Source organism: Lepidochelys kempii, chromosome 4, assembly GCF_965140285.1.
Source record: "Lepidochelys kempii isolate rLepKem1 chromosome 4, rLepKem1.hap1, whole genome shotgun sequence".
Taxonomy (NCBI): domain Eukaryota; kingdom Metazoa; phylum Chordata; order Testudines; family Cheloniidae; genus Lepidochelys; species Lepidochelys kempii.
In genome coordinates this window covers 17,620,047-17,639,826 of record NC_136383.1, presented here as the reverse complement: position 1 = coordinate 17,639,826, position 19,780 = coordinate 17,620,047, and the positions used below count along the sequence as shown (strand labels likewise).

The 19,780-nt window shown below is 37.1% G+C and overlaps 1 protein-coding gene across 9 annotated transcripts in view; it reads left to right on the top strand.

Annotated features, from left to right (window-relative positions):
* WDFY3 (WD repeat and FYVE domain containing 3) overlaps nucleotides 1-19,780 on the top strand; it is a 262,135-nt gene that overhangs the window by 157,561 nt on the left and 84,794 nt on the right. For all 9 annotated transcript variants that reach the window (XM_073340560.2, XM_073340559.2, XM_073340566.2 and 6 more), the window contains 6 exons: nucleotides 641-793; nucleotides 6,133-6,206; nucleotides 6,310-6,471; nucleotides 8,034-8,128; nucleotides 10,743-10,857; nucleotides 12,700-12,917. In XM_073340560.2, coding sequence (XP_073196661.2) covers nucleotides 641-793; nucleotides 6,133-6,206; nucleotides 6,310-6,471; nucleotides 8,034-8,128; nucleotides 10,743-10,857; nucleotides 12,700-12,917 — 817 coding nt within the window. The remainder of the gene's footprint in view (nucleotides 1-640; nucleotides 794-6,132; nucleotides 6,207-6,309; nucleotides 6,472-8,033; nucleotides 8,129-10,742; nucleotides 10,858-12,699; nucleotides 12,918-19,780) is intronic.

Sequence of the window (19,780 nt, the reverse complement as noted above, 5' to 3'; positions counted from 1 at the left end):
AAATGGCAATCCTAGGACCACAGAAAAAGCATATGATCAGTTTTATGGGATTACTAGATTAGGGTCACTAAAAGTTAGAATTCAGGACTGTTCAGATTTTGGATATAAAGCACTTCTGTAACTTGCCTTTGAATTCCCTGTTATTCCCTTCCTAATACTCAGACTTCAGATTTGAAAAGCCCTCCTTGCTTTTGCCATGAAATGGCCTTTCACTTGCCATATTACACCAATGTTTTTGGAGACCTTTTGTCTGAGGTGGTACTGGTTACAGCAGTGCAAATTCAGTGCAGCGCTAGACGTGTGCTCCAGCCAGTGGTAAAGAATATTAGATCGTTTAGGAGCAGGGAAATATCCCTCCAGCTCATCGTGCTTGGCTTTTTCCAGTTGATCCCAATTCCATCTCCCTGCTTTTTCATCACACCCTTCAAGCTTACAAGGTTATAGCAAGTTTATTGCTCCTACATTTTATAAAAGCTCCCTTTTGTTAAAGTGGATTTACTGTGTCCACATTCCTCTACTGGATCCATTGTGCTCTGATAGGATTCATATTTTCTTTGTCTGCAAAATGTTTGTAATATGGATTATTGCAGGAACAAAGGCTTAGAAAGAATGTTCATGTGCTGCTAAATTTTTTTTCCAGTTACTGGCAATGTTGCTAAAGAAGAAGCGCTCCCTTTTGAACAGCCATATACTACATTTGACCTTTTCCTTGGTGGGAACTGTGGATAGTGGGCATGAAACCTCCATTATTCCAAATTCAACTGCCTTCCAGGATCTGCTATGTGATTTTGAAGTACGTATAGCATCCCTGACAACTACAAATGTTATTTGGACGGTTAATGATTCAGGTGCTAATATAATACGTTGGCAGTAAATCACAACAGAGAAGGTGATTATTGTGAGAATATTATACTTTATACATAGTTCAGTACAGCGAACAAACTGTAGAGAGCCTCTGATCTACCACAGTGTGTAATTCTCATGGTAATCTTCCTACTGCAGTTGCTTCACTGCAAATAAAATTATTACTGGATACAAAAGGTATACCTTTTCACTGTAGAAGAGGATGAGGTTTGCAGTTAGCAGTTGAACAGCAGTTTCTGCTAACCTGTATGTTTTACTGTGGTAAATATATTGAGATACAAAAGATACGTTGAAAATAACAATGGGGTAAAATTCCAGTACAGCATATCCGAATCTGTGTATCAGATCCCCATTAAACTTCCATATGCATGGCCTACAAAAAGAACCCTAAGCTTGCAGTTTCAAACCAGTAAAAGTAAAGTAATTCAGAGTTAAATGCTGTTGTTTTGTCCTTATCTTATGCTATGGTGTGAAGAATAGCAAAAGCATGTTACATAAGATGTTACACAAGGTGAAGATAGCTGGACCATAATATAATCAAATTTAATATCCCTGTGGCAGGAAAAACACCACAGCAGACCAACACTTGTAGCATTTAATTTCAGAAAGGGGAACTACACAAAAATGAGGCGGTTAGTTAAACAGAAATTAAAGGGTACAGTGCCAAAAGTGAAATCTCTGCAGGTTGCATGGAAACTTTTTAAAGACACCATAATAGAGGCTCAACTAAAATATATACCCCAAATTAAAAAAAACATAGTATGAGAACCAAAAAAGGGCCACCATGGCTAAACAACAAAGTAAAAGAAGCAGTGAGAGGCAAAAAGGCATCCTTTTAAAAAGTGGAAGTTAAATCCTAGTGAGGAAAATAGAAAGGAGTATAAACACTGGCAAGTGAAGTATAAAAATACAGTTAGGAAGGCCAAAAAAGAATTTGAGGAACAGTTAGCCAAAGACTCAAAAAGTAATAGCAATTTTTTTTTAAGTACATCAGAAGCAGGAAGCCTGCTAAACAACCAGTGGGGCCACTGGACAATCGAGGTGCTAAAGGAGCACTCAAGGACGATAAGGCCATTGCGGAGAAACTAAATGAATTCTTTGCATCTGTCTTCACGGCTGAGGATGTGAGGGAGATTCCCAAATCTGAGCCATTCTTTTTAGATGACCGATCTGAGGAACTGTCCCAGATTGAGGTATCATTAGAGGAGGTTTTGGAACAAATTGATAAATTAAACAGCAGTAAGTCACCAGGACCAAATGGTATTCACCCAAGTGTTCTGAAGGAACTCAAATGTGAAATTGCAGAACTACTAACTGTAGTCTGTTACATATCATTTAAATCAGCTTCTGTACTAGATTACTTGTGGATAGCTAATGTGACACCAATTTTTAAAAAGGGTTCCAGAGGTGATCCCGGCAATTACAGGCCTGTAAGCCTGACTTCAGTACCGGGCAAACTGGTTGAAACTATAATAAAGAACAATATTGTCAGATGTATATATGAACATAATTTGTTGAGGAAGGGTCAACATGGTTTTAGTAAAGGGAAGTCATGCCTCGCCCATCTCCCAGAATTCTTCCAAGGGGTCAACAAGCATGTGGACCAAGGGGATCCAGTGGATATAGTGTACTTAGATTTTCAGAATGCCTTTGACAAGGTCCCTCACCAAAGGCTCTTATGCAAAGTAAGCTGCCACGGGATAAGAGGGAAGGTGCTCTTGTGGATTGGTAACTGGTTAAAAGCCAGGAAACAAAGGGTAGGTATAAACGGTCAGTTTTCAGAATAGAGAGAGGTAAAGAGTGGTGTCCCCTAGGGGCCTGTTCTGGGACCAGTCCTATTCAGCCTATTCATAAATGATCTGGAAAAAGGGGTAAACAGTGAGGTGGCGAAATTTGCAGATGATAGAAAATTACTAAAGATAGTTAAGACCCAGGCAGACTGCAAAGAGCTACAAGAGGATCTCTCAAAACTGGGTGACTGGGCAACAAAATGGCAGATGAAATTTAATGTTGATAAATGCAAAGTAATGCACATTGGAAAGCATAATCCCAGCTATACATATAAAATGATGGGGGTCTAAATTAGCTGTTACCGCCCAAGAAAGACACCTTGGAGTCATTGTGGATGGTTCTCTGAAAATATCCACTCAATATGCAGCGGTAGTCAAAAAAGCAAACAGAATGCTGGGAATAATTAAGCAAGGGCTAGATAATAGGAGAGAAAATATCATGTTGCCTCTATATAAATCCATGGTATAAATCCATTCAAATCTTGAATACTGTGTGCAGATGTGGTCTCCCCATCTCAAAAAAGATGTATTGGAATTGGAAAAGGTTCAGAAAAGGGCAACAAAAAGGATTAGGGGTATGGAAAGGCTTCCGTATGAGGAGAGATTAATAAGACTGGGAATTTTCAGCTTGGACAAGAGATGACTAAGGGGACATATGATTGAGATCTATAAAATAATAACTGGTGTGGAGAAAGTAGATAAGGAAGTGTTGTTCACTACTTTTCATAACACAAGAACTAGGGGTCACCAAATGAAATTATTAGGCAGCAGGTTTAAAACAAATAAAAGGAAGTTTTTCTTCACACAACGCCCAGTCAACCTGTGGAACTCCTTGCCAGAGGATGTTGTGAAGGCCAAGACTATAACAGGGTTCAAAAAAGAACTAGATAAGTTCATGGAGGATAAGTCCATCAATGGCTATTAGCCAGGATGGGCAGGAATGGTGCCCCAGCCTCTGTTTGCCAGAAGCTGGGAATGAGCAACAGGGGATAGATCACTTGATGATTATCTGTTCTGTTCATTCCCTCTGGGGCACCTGGCACTGGCCACTGTCAGGAGACAGGATACTGGGCTAGATGGACCTTTGGTCTGATCCAGTAAGGCTGTTCTTATGTTCTTAATACACAGGACTCTGATCACGCACTGTTGAGTTCTCTCTGCTTTTTACCTATGCAAAACACAAGCTGAGTTGACAATCTTATTTCTGTAGTACTTTGCTATTTTTTTTAATTGAGAAGCCCTATTTTCAAATATTAATTCCCTAATAGGATATTCTATTTTGCTCAAATCAGCTCTTAAGGTACGGAAGTGCACAGTTTTCATCCCTATGTGTCAATTTAGGTGTCTAAATACACATCTGGGGACATGTGTGATAATTGAGGCTATTTGTTCCTGTAGCATTTCCTTTTAATTAACTTTTATGGAATTCTTACAGCTCTCTCATTAGTGCCAGTGACGTGCTTTGAAAATCCATCCGGGTGTATTATCATGCTTTAAATGTATTAAGGTTATGAATAAGTAGCCAGGAAATGTAAAGTTGATCCTTTGACTTTAACCTTTCACAGGTGATCCACAGAAAAGAAAAATGAGTGTGTGCCCATTTTTGCTTTTTTACAATATGCTAATAGACACAAGTATCGTGTGCCTGTTAATGTTGTTCTTTATATTATAGCTAACCTAAATCCAAAAAAGCAAAGATGTGAACAGATTGAACTACCCCCACCGCAGACCTTCACTTCTGAATCAGAGCAACAATAGAACTGTTTGAAAATTTTTTGTCAAATTGCCTTTATTTTCCAGAAAGCCAATTAGCTTTTTCAACATTGTATTGTTTTTAAAAAAAGTAATTTTTTAACCAAAAAAAGTTTGTTCAAAAAAATTTTCAACAAACGTTCTTCTGCTGATTCAGCAGTAGATGTCTTGAGCCAGTTGAACAGATTAACATAGAGTAGGATCTTCAGCAGAGCAATGTCTTCTTTCACAAAGAATAAGATCATCAAAATAAAAAGTAGTTTGTTGAAGATCCTGCTGTTCAATGGTTTCACAGAGATAATATATTCAACAAAGTAACAGCTGTGGTGTCAAAGATCTTGGTCTCCATGAAACTGCTCAGTTTGGGTCATCTCTGCTTTGTTTTTCAAGAAAGACTCTTAGAGCAACTCAAGAACTAATAAGTTAATGATACTAAAGATATAAAAAATGGGAAACCTAATTAAGTGAGAGGGAGATGGTTTACTTAGACTGTACACACCTTTGTTTTTGTTTTTAAACCCTGTTTAACTAGCAGTAGGAAGATAGTGTCTTTAAGATTCAACTGCCCAACCACTTCATTTCGGATTGAGAAAGCATCGTCTGCTTTGGGTTTTCCAAGGGAGACCTCCAGCTAAATGGGGAAAAGAAGACTTTCTCTTCCCGATACTTCCAAAGTTTAAAAAAAAAATGCAAAGGGCAAGAAAACCCACTTACTAAAAACAAAAAAAAACCCTTTCAAACCTTTTTATAATATATTACAAGGATGCTAAAAGGGGCCTGACTCTTCATTGTTTTTTGTTCAGCGGCAAACCAGACTTAAAATTTATAGCCTTAATGTTGAATTTACTTACTTTTGTCTGTCTTGCTGTTTGCATTGATTAACTATTAATCTGCAGTAAAGAATAGAAATAATTACTTAAAACATTGTGTGCAAAATTTGGTATGACACTGAGAAAAGTTGTCAGTGAAGATATTTTTTAATCTTGACAGAGAAACTAAGCTAATTATTGCAAACAAATATAGCTTCATGTCCATTAAAAAGTATTTTAAAAGAGACATGTAGAGCCTGATTCTGATAACATTTGCACCAATGTAAATCCAGAGTAATTCCAGTGAAGATACATTAGACATAAGATGGGTGTAGTTGAAATCAGAATCAGGCTGATGAGCTTTTCACACAGCCTAGTTTTGCTATATTCTGATGTTGTTAAACTGTACTCCCATTTTACTATACACTGAGAGAGAACTTTTGGTGCCCTGTGTTCTTCTGCAGTCTTTTTGTTCATCTGTTTGAACTTTATTTGGGACTGATGGCCATGTAATTTATGTCTTTGAAATCAGCATTTTAACAGAAAGAAAAGGAGTACTTGTGGCACCTTAGAGACTAACCAATTTATTAGAGCATAAGCTTTCGTGTAGCTCACGAAAGCTTATGCTCTAATAAATTGGTTAGTCTCTAAGGTGCCACAAGTACTCCTTTTCTTTTTGCGAATACAGACTAACACGGCTGTTACTCTGAAACCTGTCATTTGAACAGAGTGGACAGGATAATTATAATGTACAGCAAGGATTTTAATCCGCTGTTTGACTTTTTTTTTTTTTTTAAGCAGTAAACTGTGGCTTGTCTATCTCTTGGTATATTAAATAGGATGTTAACTTTTTGTTTAACTTAAACAAGAAAATAGATTTGTATATAAAACGTACCACTGTGTATTCTGTATTTCAGGTCTGGCTTCATGCACCATATGAGCTTCATCTTTCATTATTTGAGCACTTCATTGAACTTCTCACAGAATCCAGGTATTAGCTGACACTGGCCTCATAATAAGGCCTACGGGATAACAAATTATACACATACACAGAAGATGTTTTCATTGTTTGTTAAATCTTTTCTCTCTTTCAGTGAAGCCTCAAAGAATGCTAAATTAATGAGGGAGTTCCAGCTAATCCCCAAACTGTTGCTGACTCTTCGAGATATGTCTTTGTCCCAGCCCACTATTGCTGCAATTAGTAATGTACTGAGCTTTTTGCTTCAGGGCTTCCCCAGCAGCAATGACCTGCTCAGGTAGCACAAACGTTTACTGATTTATTTTAAAGATACTGGTGCTTTTGCAAGAAACCTGCTGATAGTAATTCTTCTAGGGTGACTAAAGTAAAGAGTTTATGTATGGAATAGTTCCAGTAGAAATGGCAGAACCAAATATAGAAAATAGTTTAAAGCCAGTGCATCGACTTGTGTCTTAAGTCTAAGTAAAAACAGAAATGACTGAATACTGATACTCCTTAAAATGTTTTCCAGTATGTAGGGCACTAATGGAGGAACACAATGTTCTAATTCCACAGTTACTATGAGAGATTATGAAACTTCCTTGGATATTGTTAAGTCTGTGCCTCATTTCTACTTAAATTGAGGTGATATTTCAGAACCCATAGAGTTGTTGTTAATCCAGTTGTTGTTAAAATGCAGCATTTGCCACCGTTTATCACTCTTATCTGAGAGACTTATTCTAGCTAACAGGTAAAATTCTCTGATAAGATAAAGTTTGCCACTTGTATCTTATGATATTGCACATGGGTAGAAAATTGCAGTGTTTTGGGTATTTTGTGGTAGGGAGGCTGGTTGGTTTTTCTGGCTTTTTGGCATTTTTTGCTTGAGCAAAACCAGTAAAACTGAAAATTTGAATAGGATCAAACATCTTGCCTGGCTCCATTTTTACTATGCAGGACAGAATTTACACAGATACTATAGGGCATAGCTTTAATTTTATTACTAAATGAATAAGTTGTAACATTTGGTTCCCTGTTCCTACCACTCGTCATGGCCACTGGCTTTCCCTGTACTTCGGACAGCAGCCAGAACCTCAGTGGCATTTTCTAGAGCGTTGCCACAATTAAGAGCTCCAGGGTAGGTGGTGACTTTTCCCACAGTGACTTGTCATCAAAACAAAAATAAAGAGAGACAAAATAAGATTTAAAAAAATTAAATAATGTGTGTATATATAACTCTGCAAGAGTTAAGATAGGTAGGTACATCTTGGATCAGTTACAGTAAGATATGCGATATCTTACTTTGCCCCTTCCCGTAGGTGTCCTGTCACTAAGACAGTCTCTTCCCTCCAAGGAGCTGTCATTCTTCCCCCTTTCTGAGATCACATTTGTGTTTGACTATTTTTTATGCCTGTGGGGGGAGATGATTCATTACCATGTCATCCATGCCTGTTAAGATTTCATTATCATTTTGAAGAGTAATGTTAGATAAGGTATACCATCTTGGGGAACATATTAGTGTCTCTGAGCAATGATTGTCCTCTATATCTTCTAACATTCCTTTGGTCTGGATCTGGAGATATTTCCAAGTTTCCTCTCTTAAAACCTAGCATTTTCAATATATTTTACCTAGTAAGTACATTAGCAATCTGAATGGGTCAAAGTGACTGCATTCTGGTTTCCATATCAGTTGACAAACAATGTTAGATTGAGGCAAATTTTGTCTTTTACAAGTGACGGGATTAACTTTTTTGGTATACTTTCATCTCTCTAGTATTTTTATTCTATTAGATGTGAATTATTGACAGATTAAAGTCCATCTGTCACAGAAATACACATTGTAATTCTCTATCCATAAAGGTTTGGACAGGTGATCTCTTCCACTTTGCCTACATTTGCAGTCTGTGAGAAGTTTGTAGTTATGGAGGTAAACAATGAAGAAAAGCTTGAAACTGGTAAGTAGCTTCCAGTGTTTGAGAAATAATCATCTGGGACACACTCTGTGTGCTTAAATGCTTTTCAATTGTTGATGATGATCTCTACATTTTAATTCTAGTATACTGGCTCCAGCTTAAAGTTTTAAACGTTGCGTGAAAAGCAAGCAGTGCAAAAATAAAGCCTGTTTGTATCTACTCTCATTTTGTTTTCCTTCACTTAACACTATATTTTCTTTCTACTTCTTCCCACTCACTTCTTCAAAACAGTTGGGCATTTCCACCTCTTTAATGAGACAGAGATGACTGGTGCCATCTGTCCTCCAAATGTGGCTTCTCTTTCACTCAGTAAAAGGAAGTGAAAGCATCAATTAGTGTGGTCTGGGTTGTTTTTTTTTTCATGCAGAAAAAATAATTGCCTATATCTCCTCTGCAAATGAACACTTTAAGTACTTCAAAAACATTTTTTATTTAAAGCTACAGACGTAAGATATTCCAGTGAAACTCCTGTCACAAGGCTGAAGCAGAAAAATGAAGCCACTGTATAGTCCTGACATCTTAAACTTCCTCCTGTCCTGAAAGTTCCAAGATCTTATTGATACATCATTAGTAACTATAATTAAAAGCTGCTATTACAACAGTACAATTGTAGAAGTGATTGTTCTGTTGAGGAGGTATTAGAGAATATGTATTGTACTTCTATCTCTGAATTTTGTTTTTCTTTCCCCTTATTTAAAGGAATTTGTCTTTATTATCTATGGAGATCCTTTGTTTAGCATTACAGGAATCTTTTATTTATTGTGCGAGATGTTACTGGGCATGTTTCTCTTCCTTGTTTCCAGCTACTAAATTGCATTAAAAGAGAAGTAAATATGTAAATATCTTCTGTTAGCATTATTTTTAAAGTAAGTGTTTGCTGTAGCTGTCACAGGGATATTACACAATTCAATGAGTGGAGAGGTGATTTGGGAGATTATGAATCGGTAGACAAGTGGATTTTAAGGTCGATTATTAAGGTTTGGTCTATTCAAACAAAATGTTTCAGAAACACCTGATTGCAGTAGATCACTCCCACTCTTCTTTTTTCTGCAAACACCTATCTTTGGACCTTTATGAACCCACCCTCTTTTTTTTTTTTTTTTTTAAAAACTTCCCTCAAAACATGCTTTTTCTCCAGAATGTAAAAACTTGATTTTTGTCTGTGTGCACATGGATAGGTTCACAAGCTGAAGTGAAGGAAGGTACAGTCGAAAGAAAGTATCAAACACTAACAAAAAAAATGACACTTAAGATGCATTTATCAACTTCTTTGTTTAGCCCTTCTATCCTTGCATCTTACCCAGTATCTAAATCCCTCATAGGGGTTTTTGTGTTTGTGTGGGTTTTTTTTGTTGCTTTAGATTTAAGCTCCTTGGGGCAGGATCTTTTTTATTTGTAGAGCACCGTGCATGTTTATGGCTCTGAAGGACCAACAATCAGTTAAGAATTTTATACTTGCAATATCTCTGCTTACTCCATGCAGAAAAATGGAACATTTTTTCTTAGGGGTGGCATTTTGAAACTCTGATGCGTTGTAGTGTGCAAATACGATATGGAAGTAGCTGGGCTGACATACTTTGGAATCTGTGCCTAAAAGAAAATGAAACTAATTTTACCCCTTCCTTATTTTGCAATAGCAGGTTTGTTGTCGAGGCTTCATAATAAGGAGCATATTATTCAATTCAATGACATTCTGTAAGGACAAATGCAAAGTACTCCACTTAGAAAGGAACAATCAATTGCATATGTACAAAATGGGAAATGACTGCTTAGGAAGGAGAACTGCAGAAAGGGATCTGGGGGGTCATAGTGGATCACAAGCTAAATATGAGTCAACAGTGTAATACTGTTGCAAAAAAAGCAAACCTTGTTCTGGGATGTATTAGCAGGAGTATTGTAAGCAAGACTGAGAAGTAATTCTTCAGCTCTACTCTGATTTGACTTCAACTGGAGTATTGTTTCCAGTTCTGGGCACCACATTTCAGGAAAGATGTGGACAAATTGGCGAAAGTCCAGAGATGAGCAACAAAAATGATTTAAAGGTCTAGAAAACATGACCTATGAGGGAAGACTGAAAAAATTTGGTTTGTTTCGTCTGGAGAAGAGAAGACTAAGAGGGGACATAACAGTTTTCAAATACATAAAAGGTTGTTACAAAGAGGAGGGGGGGAATAATATTCTCCTTAACCTCAAAGGGTAGGACAAGAAGCAATGGACTTAAATTGCAGCAAGGCTGGTTTAGGTTGGACATTAGGAAAAACGTCCCAACTGTCAGGGTGGTTAAACACTGGAATAAATTGCCTAAGAAGGTTGTGGAATCTCCATCATTGGAGATTTTTAAGAGCAGGTTAGACAAACACCTGTCAGGGATGTTCTAGATAATACTTAGTCCTGCCATGAGTTCACAGGACTGAATAGATGAGCTTTCAAGGTCCCTTCCAGTCCTATGATTCTATATATCCAAACTGACTGTATTTTGTGTTTTTCTATTGTTCAACCTGCTTTTAATGTCTGGTTTTATTATTTTAGACTGCACTTGTTTAAAGCTATCTGCTTCGTATTCCACTTAATTTCTGAATTTTATGTTTCGGAACAGAGGAGGATTTTGGAGGCCTTGCTTCTGCTAATCTTATTCTTCTGCGGAACAGACTTTTAGATATCCTTCTCAAACTTGTATACACGTCTAAAGAAAAGACAGGTGTTAACTTGCAGTAAGTATAAATAACTCATCTGATGGAGAAGAAGGAGGTAACTGTAATAGTGGGTTTGATTTATGATAACAGGTAAAGGGGGAGAAAGTCTGCTGAGCCACACTCTGGTCACTAGTTATACTGGTATAAATCCAGAGGAAATCCATGAAATTAAGTGAAATTATTCATAATATGCACTGGTGTCACTGAAAGCAGGATTTGGCTTTGGCTACACTAGAAAAAAATCAGATATGTAATTCTTCAACCATGTATTCCCACTGTGGTAGCAACAGTGGCAGCACTAGTGTAGACACAGTGTGCAAGTGTGTTGTTTTTTTTTACTGTCTCATCTAACTTTGCTCTTCATCCTCCAAATCACCCTCTAATTGTGTTTAGATAGTATGATGGTAAAAACACATGCATCATGTCTGAGCTACGAAGTCCACTGTTGTTGCTATCACAGGATGGAGCTGCACTGGAGAAGAATTATGTGGACTCTCCCTAAGAGAAACAAAAGTTTTTTGTATTTTATTTCATGAAATAACAATTGTAGGGATTCCATCTGTTCATTTTTAAAGGTGGGGGTGGGGAGGGAGGAGGTTTTCAGTTGTGTGACTTCACTGTTTGTTTGTTTTTTTAACCCTTAATCTCGACAAAACCAGGTTTCAGATTTCTTAATGCTCTCCTTAATTCTTTATTTATAACTTTTATATAACAACTTCATATACAATGATCGAGAAAATACAAAATATAAAAAGACAAGCCATCCACATTTACAGCAGTCAAATTCCAGAAAATTTAAAATTTAATTATCAAATAATCCCAGTATAAAAAAATTCTCAATAACTTCATTAATTCTATAGTATTAAAATCTATTTAACATTTCAGGTGAAAGCCTGTCAATTTATGGTTAATGAAACAAAAGAGCCATAAAGGAGAGCAAAAAGGGTCTTGAACCCTGTGTGTCGAGTTTGAATCTTCTGGTTTAAAGGATTCTAACAATCACGCTACAACTGCACTGAGCCAGTTTGATGTATTTTTGTGGATTACGTAGCAGATTCAACTTCTGCCATAGCTTTTAGGCAATGAATCTTAACCTCAAACATAATCTGGGAATTCAACAACTTGGGTTGTTCAAGTACATCCCAAATTTGTAAATGATGTATGCTACATTTTTTCGTAAGTGTCTGCTTAACACTTTCCTTCTGTCTGTGCATGGCACAAAGATTTGATGTTTTCCAATTTTTTGAATAACATCTGTATAACTTTATAACCTGTAAAAAGAAAAGGAGTACTTGTGGCACCTTAGAGACTAACCAGTTTATTTGAGCATGAGCTTTCGTGAGCTACAGCTCACTTCAGCTCATGCTCAAATAAATTGGTTAGTCTCTAAGGTGCCACAAGTACTCCTTTTCTTTTTGCGAATACAGACTAACACGGCTGTTACTCTGAAACCTGTCTTTATAACCTGTAAATGACTCCTATAAGAAACAGTTATATTATCTATGTATATTATATTAGAAGTCGTAATTTGTAGACATAAATTTCCTGTTTAGCCTCCAGTGTCACATCAGTTTTTAGAGTAACCTCAAAGCCAGTTGTAATAGTCCCAATGACTGTATTCTCAATCCTCCCATCCCATTGAACCAAACAAATACTGACCACTCTGTAGCAGTTACTGCTAAAGAAATCTGATTGACGGTTCCTTCTGTAGCAGGTAGCCTGAGAAACCAGTCCATGTTTTGACTGATTTTAATTTTCTCTGATGTTCTTGTCTGAATTTGTCTGATTTTGAAGCTTTCATTCTTGCCAAGCTATCCATTGTAAGAAATCTTTAAATATTTAACCTATTTTTTTTATTAGGGCATCTGAAGAACTGGTCAGGACCCTGGGTTTTGATTGGATTATGTTGTTTATGGAAGAACATCTGCACTCTACCACAGTAACTGCAGCCATGAGAATTCTTGTGGTCCTGCTAAGTAATCAGCCTATACTCATCAAGTTTAAAGAAGGCCTCAGTGGTGGAGGCTGGCTTGATCAGACAGATTCTGTTTTGACCAATAAGATTGGCACTGTGCTAGGTATGAGCTTTCAATTATGATTTAAAGATGTATCTTTTGATATTTTTATCTTCTAAGAATTGTGTTACTATTACAAAATTTATCTTGCAATACAGTGTGTTATCAAGTAGTTTTCAGTACTAAAAGGTTTGTTGTGTTGGTTGTCATGGTTGCTCCTTCCCATTATTTGTTTAGGCTATTGAATTTTGATTTTCTTAAGTGAAAGGGAGATATTTTACAGACCACTCTTAAAAGTGGTATGGCCACATCATAATGCAGGTTTCAATACAATTTTCTCTTAGGGTGAAATTGCCCCCTCACCTCCCTGCACAATGTCTAAATAACTAGATTTTGTGGGCCACTGGATCAATTTTGAACACCTCCAGCTTGCCCACAATGGCCAACACCAACTCTCTGTAGGTGGACATGGTGTCCTATCTGATTATTGCCCTCCCACTAGTGCTACTGCACTGTTTGTGTTGTCTTGCTGGCCTTCTGCTTTTAGGGGAATTTCAACTTGAATGCCAGCATATAGCATTTCCTTTCATTACAAATGTGATTCTTTACAGGAAAACAGTGCTAGCTGTACAGTGTAAATCATGTCAGCTGAGGAGGAAGACAAAGGCCACTTTCAGGCTTTTGTGGATGAGAAAATTGCACTTGATTAACTTAAGGTGTGATTTGAAACTGATTTAGTAGAACTAGAGTGAAAGGCTGTATGGACAATCATGTTTTGGTTCAAATGAGGCTTGTTTTGGTTAAGCTTAAGTTAATTAAGAACAGGTTTAAGCTAAACTGAAGCTCATTCTTCAACCAGACTGCGTGTGTCCACATGTGTTTACATCACTTCATTAACTCTGTCTGAAAATTTATTTAAGTATAAACCAGTGCAACTTTTGCATGTGGACAAGGCTTAACGCTTTTAACTTGTTAAAGTGGTTTTGAATCGAGATGAAAGGAAAAAGTTACATGCCTATGTTCTGTTTATGATTTCTTCAGGGGAAAAGAGTCATGGTGTCTTACAATTTAATTTAAGAGTGGGATTTTCAAAAGCACTTAATGTTGGTCTAACTCTGCTCCCTTTGAAGTCAATGGCAGTTGAACTCATTTTGCAATGGGATCCACAGTGGCATCCCTTTAAGGGATAGCATGTTCTACGTATGAAGCTGGGAGTCAGACAACTGAAATTGAATTTCAGACTTTGTAACTAAATCACTCTGTGACCTTGAGTAAGTCACTGAAACTTGTCTGTTACTTCATGCATAAAATACAGTTGATAAAGTTCACCTGACTTCTGCAAAGCACTTGGCGATCAACAGATGAAAAGCAATATGTTACTTCTGTGCCTTTGTCTGATGTAATTATATCAAAAACACAAAATAATTCCTTAATCATTTCATTGAGCAGATTAAGAACTTTCATTCTCTTTTTCTCAAGCAACCGTGTTATAATTCTTCTATAAGTGTCTGGTTGTTATATAGTATGCTAGTAAATACATAACAATGTTTAACTAATCTGCCTGGTTTTCAAGAGTTAGTAGAAATGGTCTCCTCAGAGAGGAGTTTTAGTAATAAGCTTGTGACTAAATCTCAGACATTTCAAAATAATAAAATCAGTACAATTGACGACTGTTTAGTGCAATCCTCTGACTCAGTCACAGTTTTCCATTGTGAAGTCAGTGGGGTTACTCACGGTGTAAGTTACTTTAGGATTTGGCTCAGTGGGTGAGAGAGAGTTTTCATAAAGCAGTCTAGAACGATGTACAAAATTAAAATTGACTGTCATCTAGTAGTATGCATACCATTTGCCCAGTCCAGAAATACGGAATTTTACATGGGAAGCTTTGGAGTTTACAAGTCTTATGAAGTATTGACACACACTCTTGTGGGAATGGTAAGGAAAAATTTTTGCAGTTCTGAATTATGCCGAGTAGTTATCTGTTTTTATTCTATCGTGAAGAAGCTAGTATTTTTTCTTCTTTCCTTCCTTCCTGGGTGCTCTGACTGGAAGTTTGCCCCTTTCTCCTTCCTGTCAAAGAGGGAGATTGTGACAAAACCCTCTTCTCATTAGGGATTAGGGAAGTATTCAGCACCAACTTGCGGGAGATGCCTTTCTGCTCGCTCTTTGGCACATAAGCGTACTTTATGAAGTGCTATGTATATCTATGGCACTCTGTAAGTAAGAGGAAGAGCACAAGATGACTGGGTAGATATACAAGAAGACTTGCCTGCTTATCAAGGTGACTCATCTCTAATGGACAGACAAATACATTTTCAGACTGGTTGTGTGGTCTATAGTAACATAGAGAACATTGCACAGCTGGTCCATGGTCCATTATTTGTGCAAAATCTGCGCTAAAACTTAAATCTCATCCATTTAAGTACTGCCCTTAAAAACTAAAACTGTATACCGCGCCGCTGTAAGCCACTGTAAGATGATGGGACAGAGCTCTTCTGTTGACTTAATTAATCCACCCCCAACAAACAGCGGAAGCTATGTTGGCAGAAGCTCTCCAGCCGCTATAGTGCTGTCCACCCCAGCGCTTAGGCCGGTGTAACTTATGTTGCTCTGGGGGTGGCTTATTCACACCTGTAAGTGACATAAATTATACTGACATAAGTGGTAGTGTAGACATACCCTATGTTTGATTTAAAGGTGGTTGACATGGAAACATAGGTGCTGGAACGAGGGGTACCCCCTGGCTTGAAGTGGTTTTTATCATATACGGGATTTACAGTTTGGTTCAGTGGCTCTCAGCACCCCCACTATACAGACTGTTCCAGCCTCCCTGCATGGAAGACTAGTTATCAGCAGATCTCCGTTAACGTAACTAAGTGAAGGTTACAGTCTTTGTCTGTGAGCCTCTGTTCAGTAATAAGACCTATTACAAAGAATAACTTGGAGAATGAGTTAAAATTTAGATGGAATACACAGTGTGGCTTTTTTTTTGTCTTTTGGTATGTAGATGGCATATTCCTTATATATGTTGAGAGTAAGAATGACATGAAACAGGATACGAGTCACTCCTCTTTTATTCTGGGCTGAACTGTACTCAGCCTTTCCTAATAATACTAATGTGAACTGGTAAGTCATAGGCATATTTAAAATTCTGCTATTGAATGAGGAATGACACAAACTCCATCTGTGAATTTTAGGTAGCCTCAAATTGAAACTTTGCATTTGAGCACCTCCATACTTGGGGAAAGCTTGCATCTAGATCTGAATTTCATACCTCAGAGCCATTTCTACATTAAGTATCAACCAAAAAATAGAAAATAAGGTCTATTACGCAGATGAAAAATAATTTTTGGCCCAAATTTTCAAACTATAGTTAGGCACCTACGTAAACATGACCTGATTTCCATAGGTGCTGAGCACCCATAGCTCCAATTTAAACTGTTCAAAATGTCTCTGTGGCTCTGATCTTCCGGTCTTTGATCCATATTCTCTTTCTGAAAATATGGCTGTCTCCTGCTTTAATATTATTTGTCTAATGCTGGCGTTGTGTTAGGAACTGCATAATACACAGAGATAAAATATCTGCCCTAAAGAGCTTAAAATCTTAGACACACAGAGAAGACAGGATACCCAGGGAAATGCAGGAAAGAGAAAAGCTGTTTTTATAATTTTAACTATTTATTATGAACTCACGAGCATTGTGGAAAGACGGGTTTTAGGAGAGATTTGAATGAGAGCGGGGAGGTGCTTTTGAGAGTTGAGATTGGGAGATCACTGTTGTTTCTCATTTATTTTTGTTATATACGGGGCATTAAAAATAAATAGTTACTAGTAATTTTGAGTCCAGTCTTGCAGAGGAAATCTGTTAGGGTATAGATCTTTTATGTCCTCATGGAATTGCATTGAAGATAATTGGATTCCATGAGGCTGCAAAGGGTTCTGTGCAGGTGAACCTTTATAGGACCGAACACTAGCTAGTTTTGTAGTAGTTCTAATGATTGGGAACGACTCAATATTTCAGTGCAGTTTTCCGTTAAGGTTATCATGATATAATTGTCTGAGTGCTGTACCATAAACGTGTGCATAGGACTTTTCCATCATATTTTGAATTACAGTGGCAGTCAGAAATTGAACAAAGGCAAGTTATAGATAATCTTTTTATTGCAATAACTGAAGGGGTAAATAAAAAGGCAAGCATTGAAGAATCAATCTTGTCATCAGGCCATGAGAGACCAGAGTCATGTGGGATAAAAGAGACACTGACAAGTGGCGTGGTTCCAACTCCATAGCTGTCCTGCTGTCTGATTAAATTACAGGTGTCATCTTTTGTTTTGTTTTCCATGTATGGAATGTCTTCTCATTGTAATCTGGGCAGTGTTTTGAAGAGGTGACTTGGAAGGGATTTTCAAATAATTGGGATTTTGTCCCTTTTGCTTCTTCATTAAAGAGGTGGGGATGTTGAATCTTTAACAAAAACACAAAAATCTTGTTAGACAGTAGGTTAAGTAGGACTTAACAAAACAAACAGTTCTTTTAAACAGGCTGACGAAAAAATCCCTTCCCCTCTGTTGCTCATTGTTTAGTGTCCTGACTAATTATGTCTTTATTCACTGATTCTTTAGTCATAGAATTTTCCAGGTTAGACAAGACCTGAATTTGTAATGTAAAAATCAATATTCTATGTGGTTAACAAAAATCTTTGAGACGTTTTATAATGAAGCAAAAAGGACAAAAACTATTTTCCCCCACTCTGCTCCTTCTCCCCAAAGAAGAAAAGTCTATAGGTATGTCTCTACCTTGAGCAGGAGTTGCTATTCACAGCTTGAGGAGAAATATTCATGGTATATCTGGTCAAGCTAGCACATTAAAAATGGAATGTAACCACACTAGCACAAGTGGCTGTCGGGGCTGGTGGCCTCAAATATGTACCTAGGGTCTTGGACAGGTAAATGCTCAGGGTGGCTAGACCATCCCACTGCTTGCGCTGCTGCCGCTACACTCAGTATTTACCTCGCTAGCTCAATCAGAGCTACCACAAGTATTTCTCCTCAAGCTGGGAATCACGCCTCCAGCTTGAAGTAGAGACATACTCTGTCTCTCTACCAAAAGTGTATATCTGATGTGCATTTGCATGTAATTATGAAGTCTGAATTGGTACCCTGCCAGGTATATATTCTTTCCAATATGGCTCTTTCTCCCAGTCTGATGAAGAGTGAATTTCTCAAATGACTTCCCAGTTTAGGATCTGATCCAAAGCACGTTGAATTGAAATGGGACTCTTTCCACTAACTTTAATCGGTTTGGGATCAAGTCCTTATTTTGTCAGTCCTAACAGAGTTGTAGGCAATGCCTTTTATGTTTGTCTGCTAAAGTAACCACTTCTAGATCTGAAGTCATTTCAAGACATCATAAAATGTCTCATTCTGTACTAAAGAACTTATCCTCATTTTTTGAATAAGGAAAGGTATGAAGTTTTATTGAAAGCATACTTTGTTTTTTTAATTTTTCTTTGTAGTGCTTTTTCTTCTACCTACAAGATAGAATATATATTTTGTACTTATCAGTGAAATTTAAAACCCAGGTCATTCCTCTCTGTAAAACTATTTTATGTTACATTGCTATTCCTTGCAAAAATAAAACTATTAAGTCTCTTTGTTTACAGTTATTTCCCATAACATTTCCCTCAGGGTAGTAAACTGGAAAAATGTAATTGAACTTTGAATTATTAATAAAAGATTAATTAAGTAGGAGAAAATTATGAAAAATAGAATGTATCTGAAATTGTGTTGTGAGAGTGAGCATTTTTGTTAGAATTCATGTCATACCATTTCTTTGGGTAATCTTTAATCATAATTTCTTGTATTTCTAAGATATGAATGTCAGACATAATTTGTATTTGCGTTTCTTTTCTTAGGGTTTCAGAACTGTTGATGCTTTAGAGTGTTGGCAGTTGTTGTTCATTTAGTATTCACTGTAAATACAGTGGAAAGCCAACTATATAGTAAGTTTTCATTCAGTTGGAAGTTCTGGGGACATCACAAATAGAGACCAAACTTAAAAAGAAATTGGGCGGGGGCTTTTTTTTTTCTTTTTGTTTTAAATTATATCAAAGTTGGTACCCAGCCAGACTCCAGGTATAGAGAGATGTAAAATTGTTGCTGGTCCAAATCTTTTAAAACGAGTGATATTGGTGGTATCTGATTATCTTGTCTGAATATGTCTATAATTTTTTTCATAAAAAACATTCAAAGGTTCCTAATGAAATAGGATATGAAACCATTCACTTAAAGGGTCACGTTTGTGAATTTCACGAGTTAGTAGTGAACATTTCATTACTATGTGATGGCTGTTTGATAGACTATGTAAAATGAGTTTGTTTCTAGTGAACAAAAGTTTACATCACAAATTATATTTGTAACTAACTGGCCTTGCTGATAATGTCAGCAGAAAGGCCAAGTATCTGAGTAGTCCTGGAGACTGAACTAGCATCTCACTGTTGTTTGCTGTACTTGTACCCTTCTTCAGAGTACATTTACCAGTGCTGTCCATTCAGCACTTTTCCCAATCACTGAACGTTTTTTGGAGCTGGGAGGAACTGGTATTAAAGGTGCAATGTAAATTGGCTCTTGTGGCTTCTGGTAGCTTTTACTTAACTCTGGCTCCATTTTCTGGTAGGAAATAAAGATAAATTAAGAGTATTTTAATCCTTCGTGCCAAGTTGATTTAATTAGTAAAAATTAAAACTAGTCATATATAAAATATCTGGAAAAATGCTTTAAATTGCATTCACTCACACTGGCAGTCAGACTCACGCTTTGCAACATTAAACCAACTACTTGGGGTTACGATGAAACTTTCCTCCCTCTTGCCACTGGAATGTAATTATTTGGTATCCTTTATAGGAGTTTTAAACCTTCCTCTGAAGA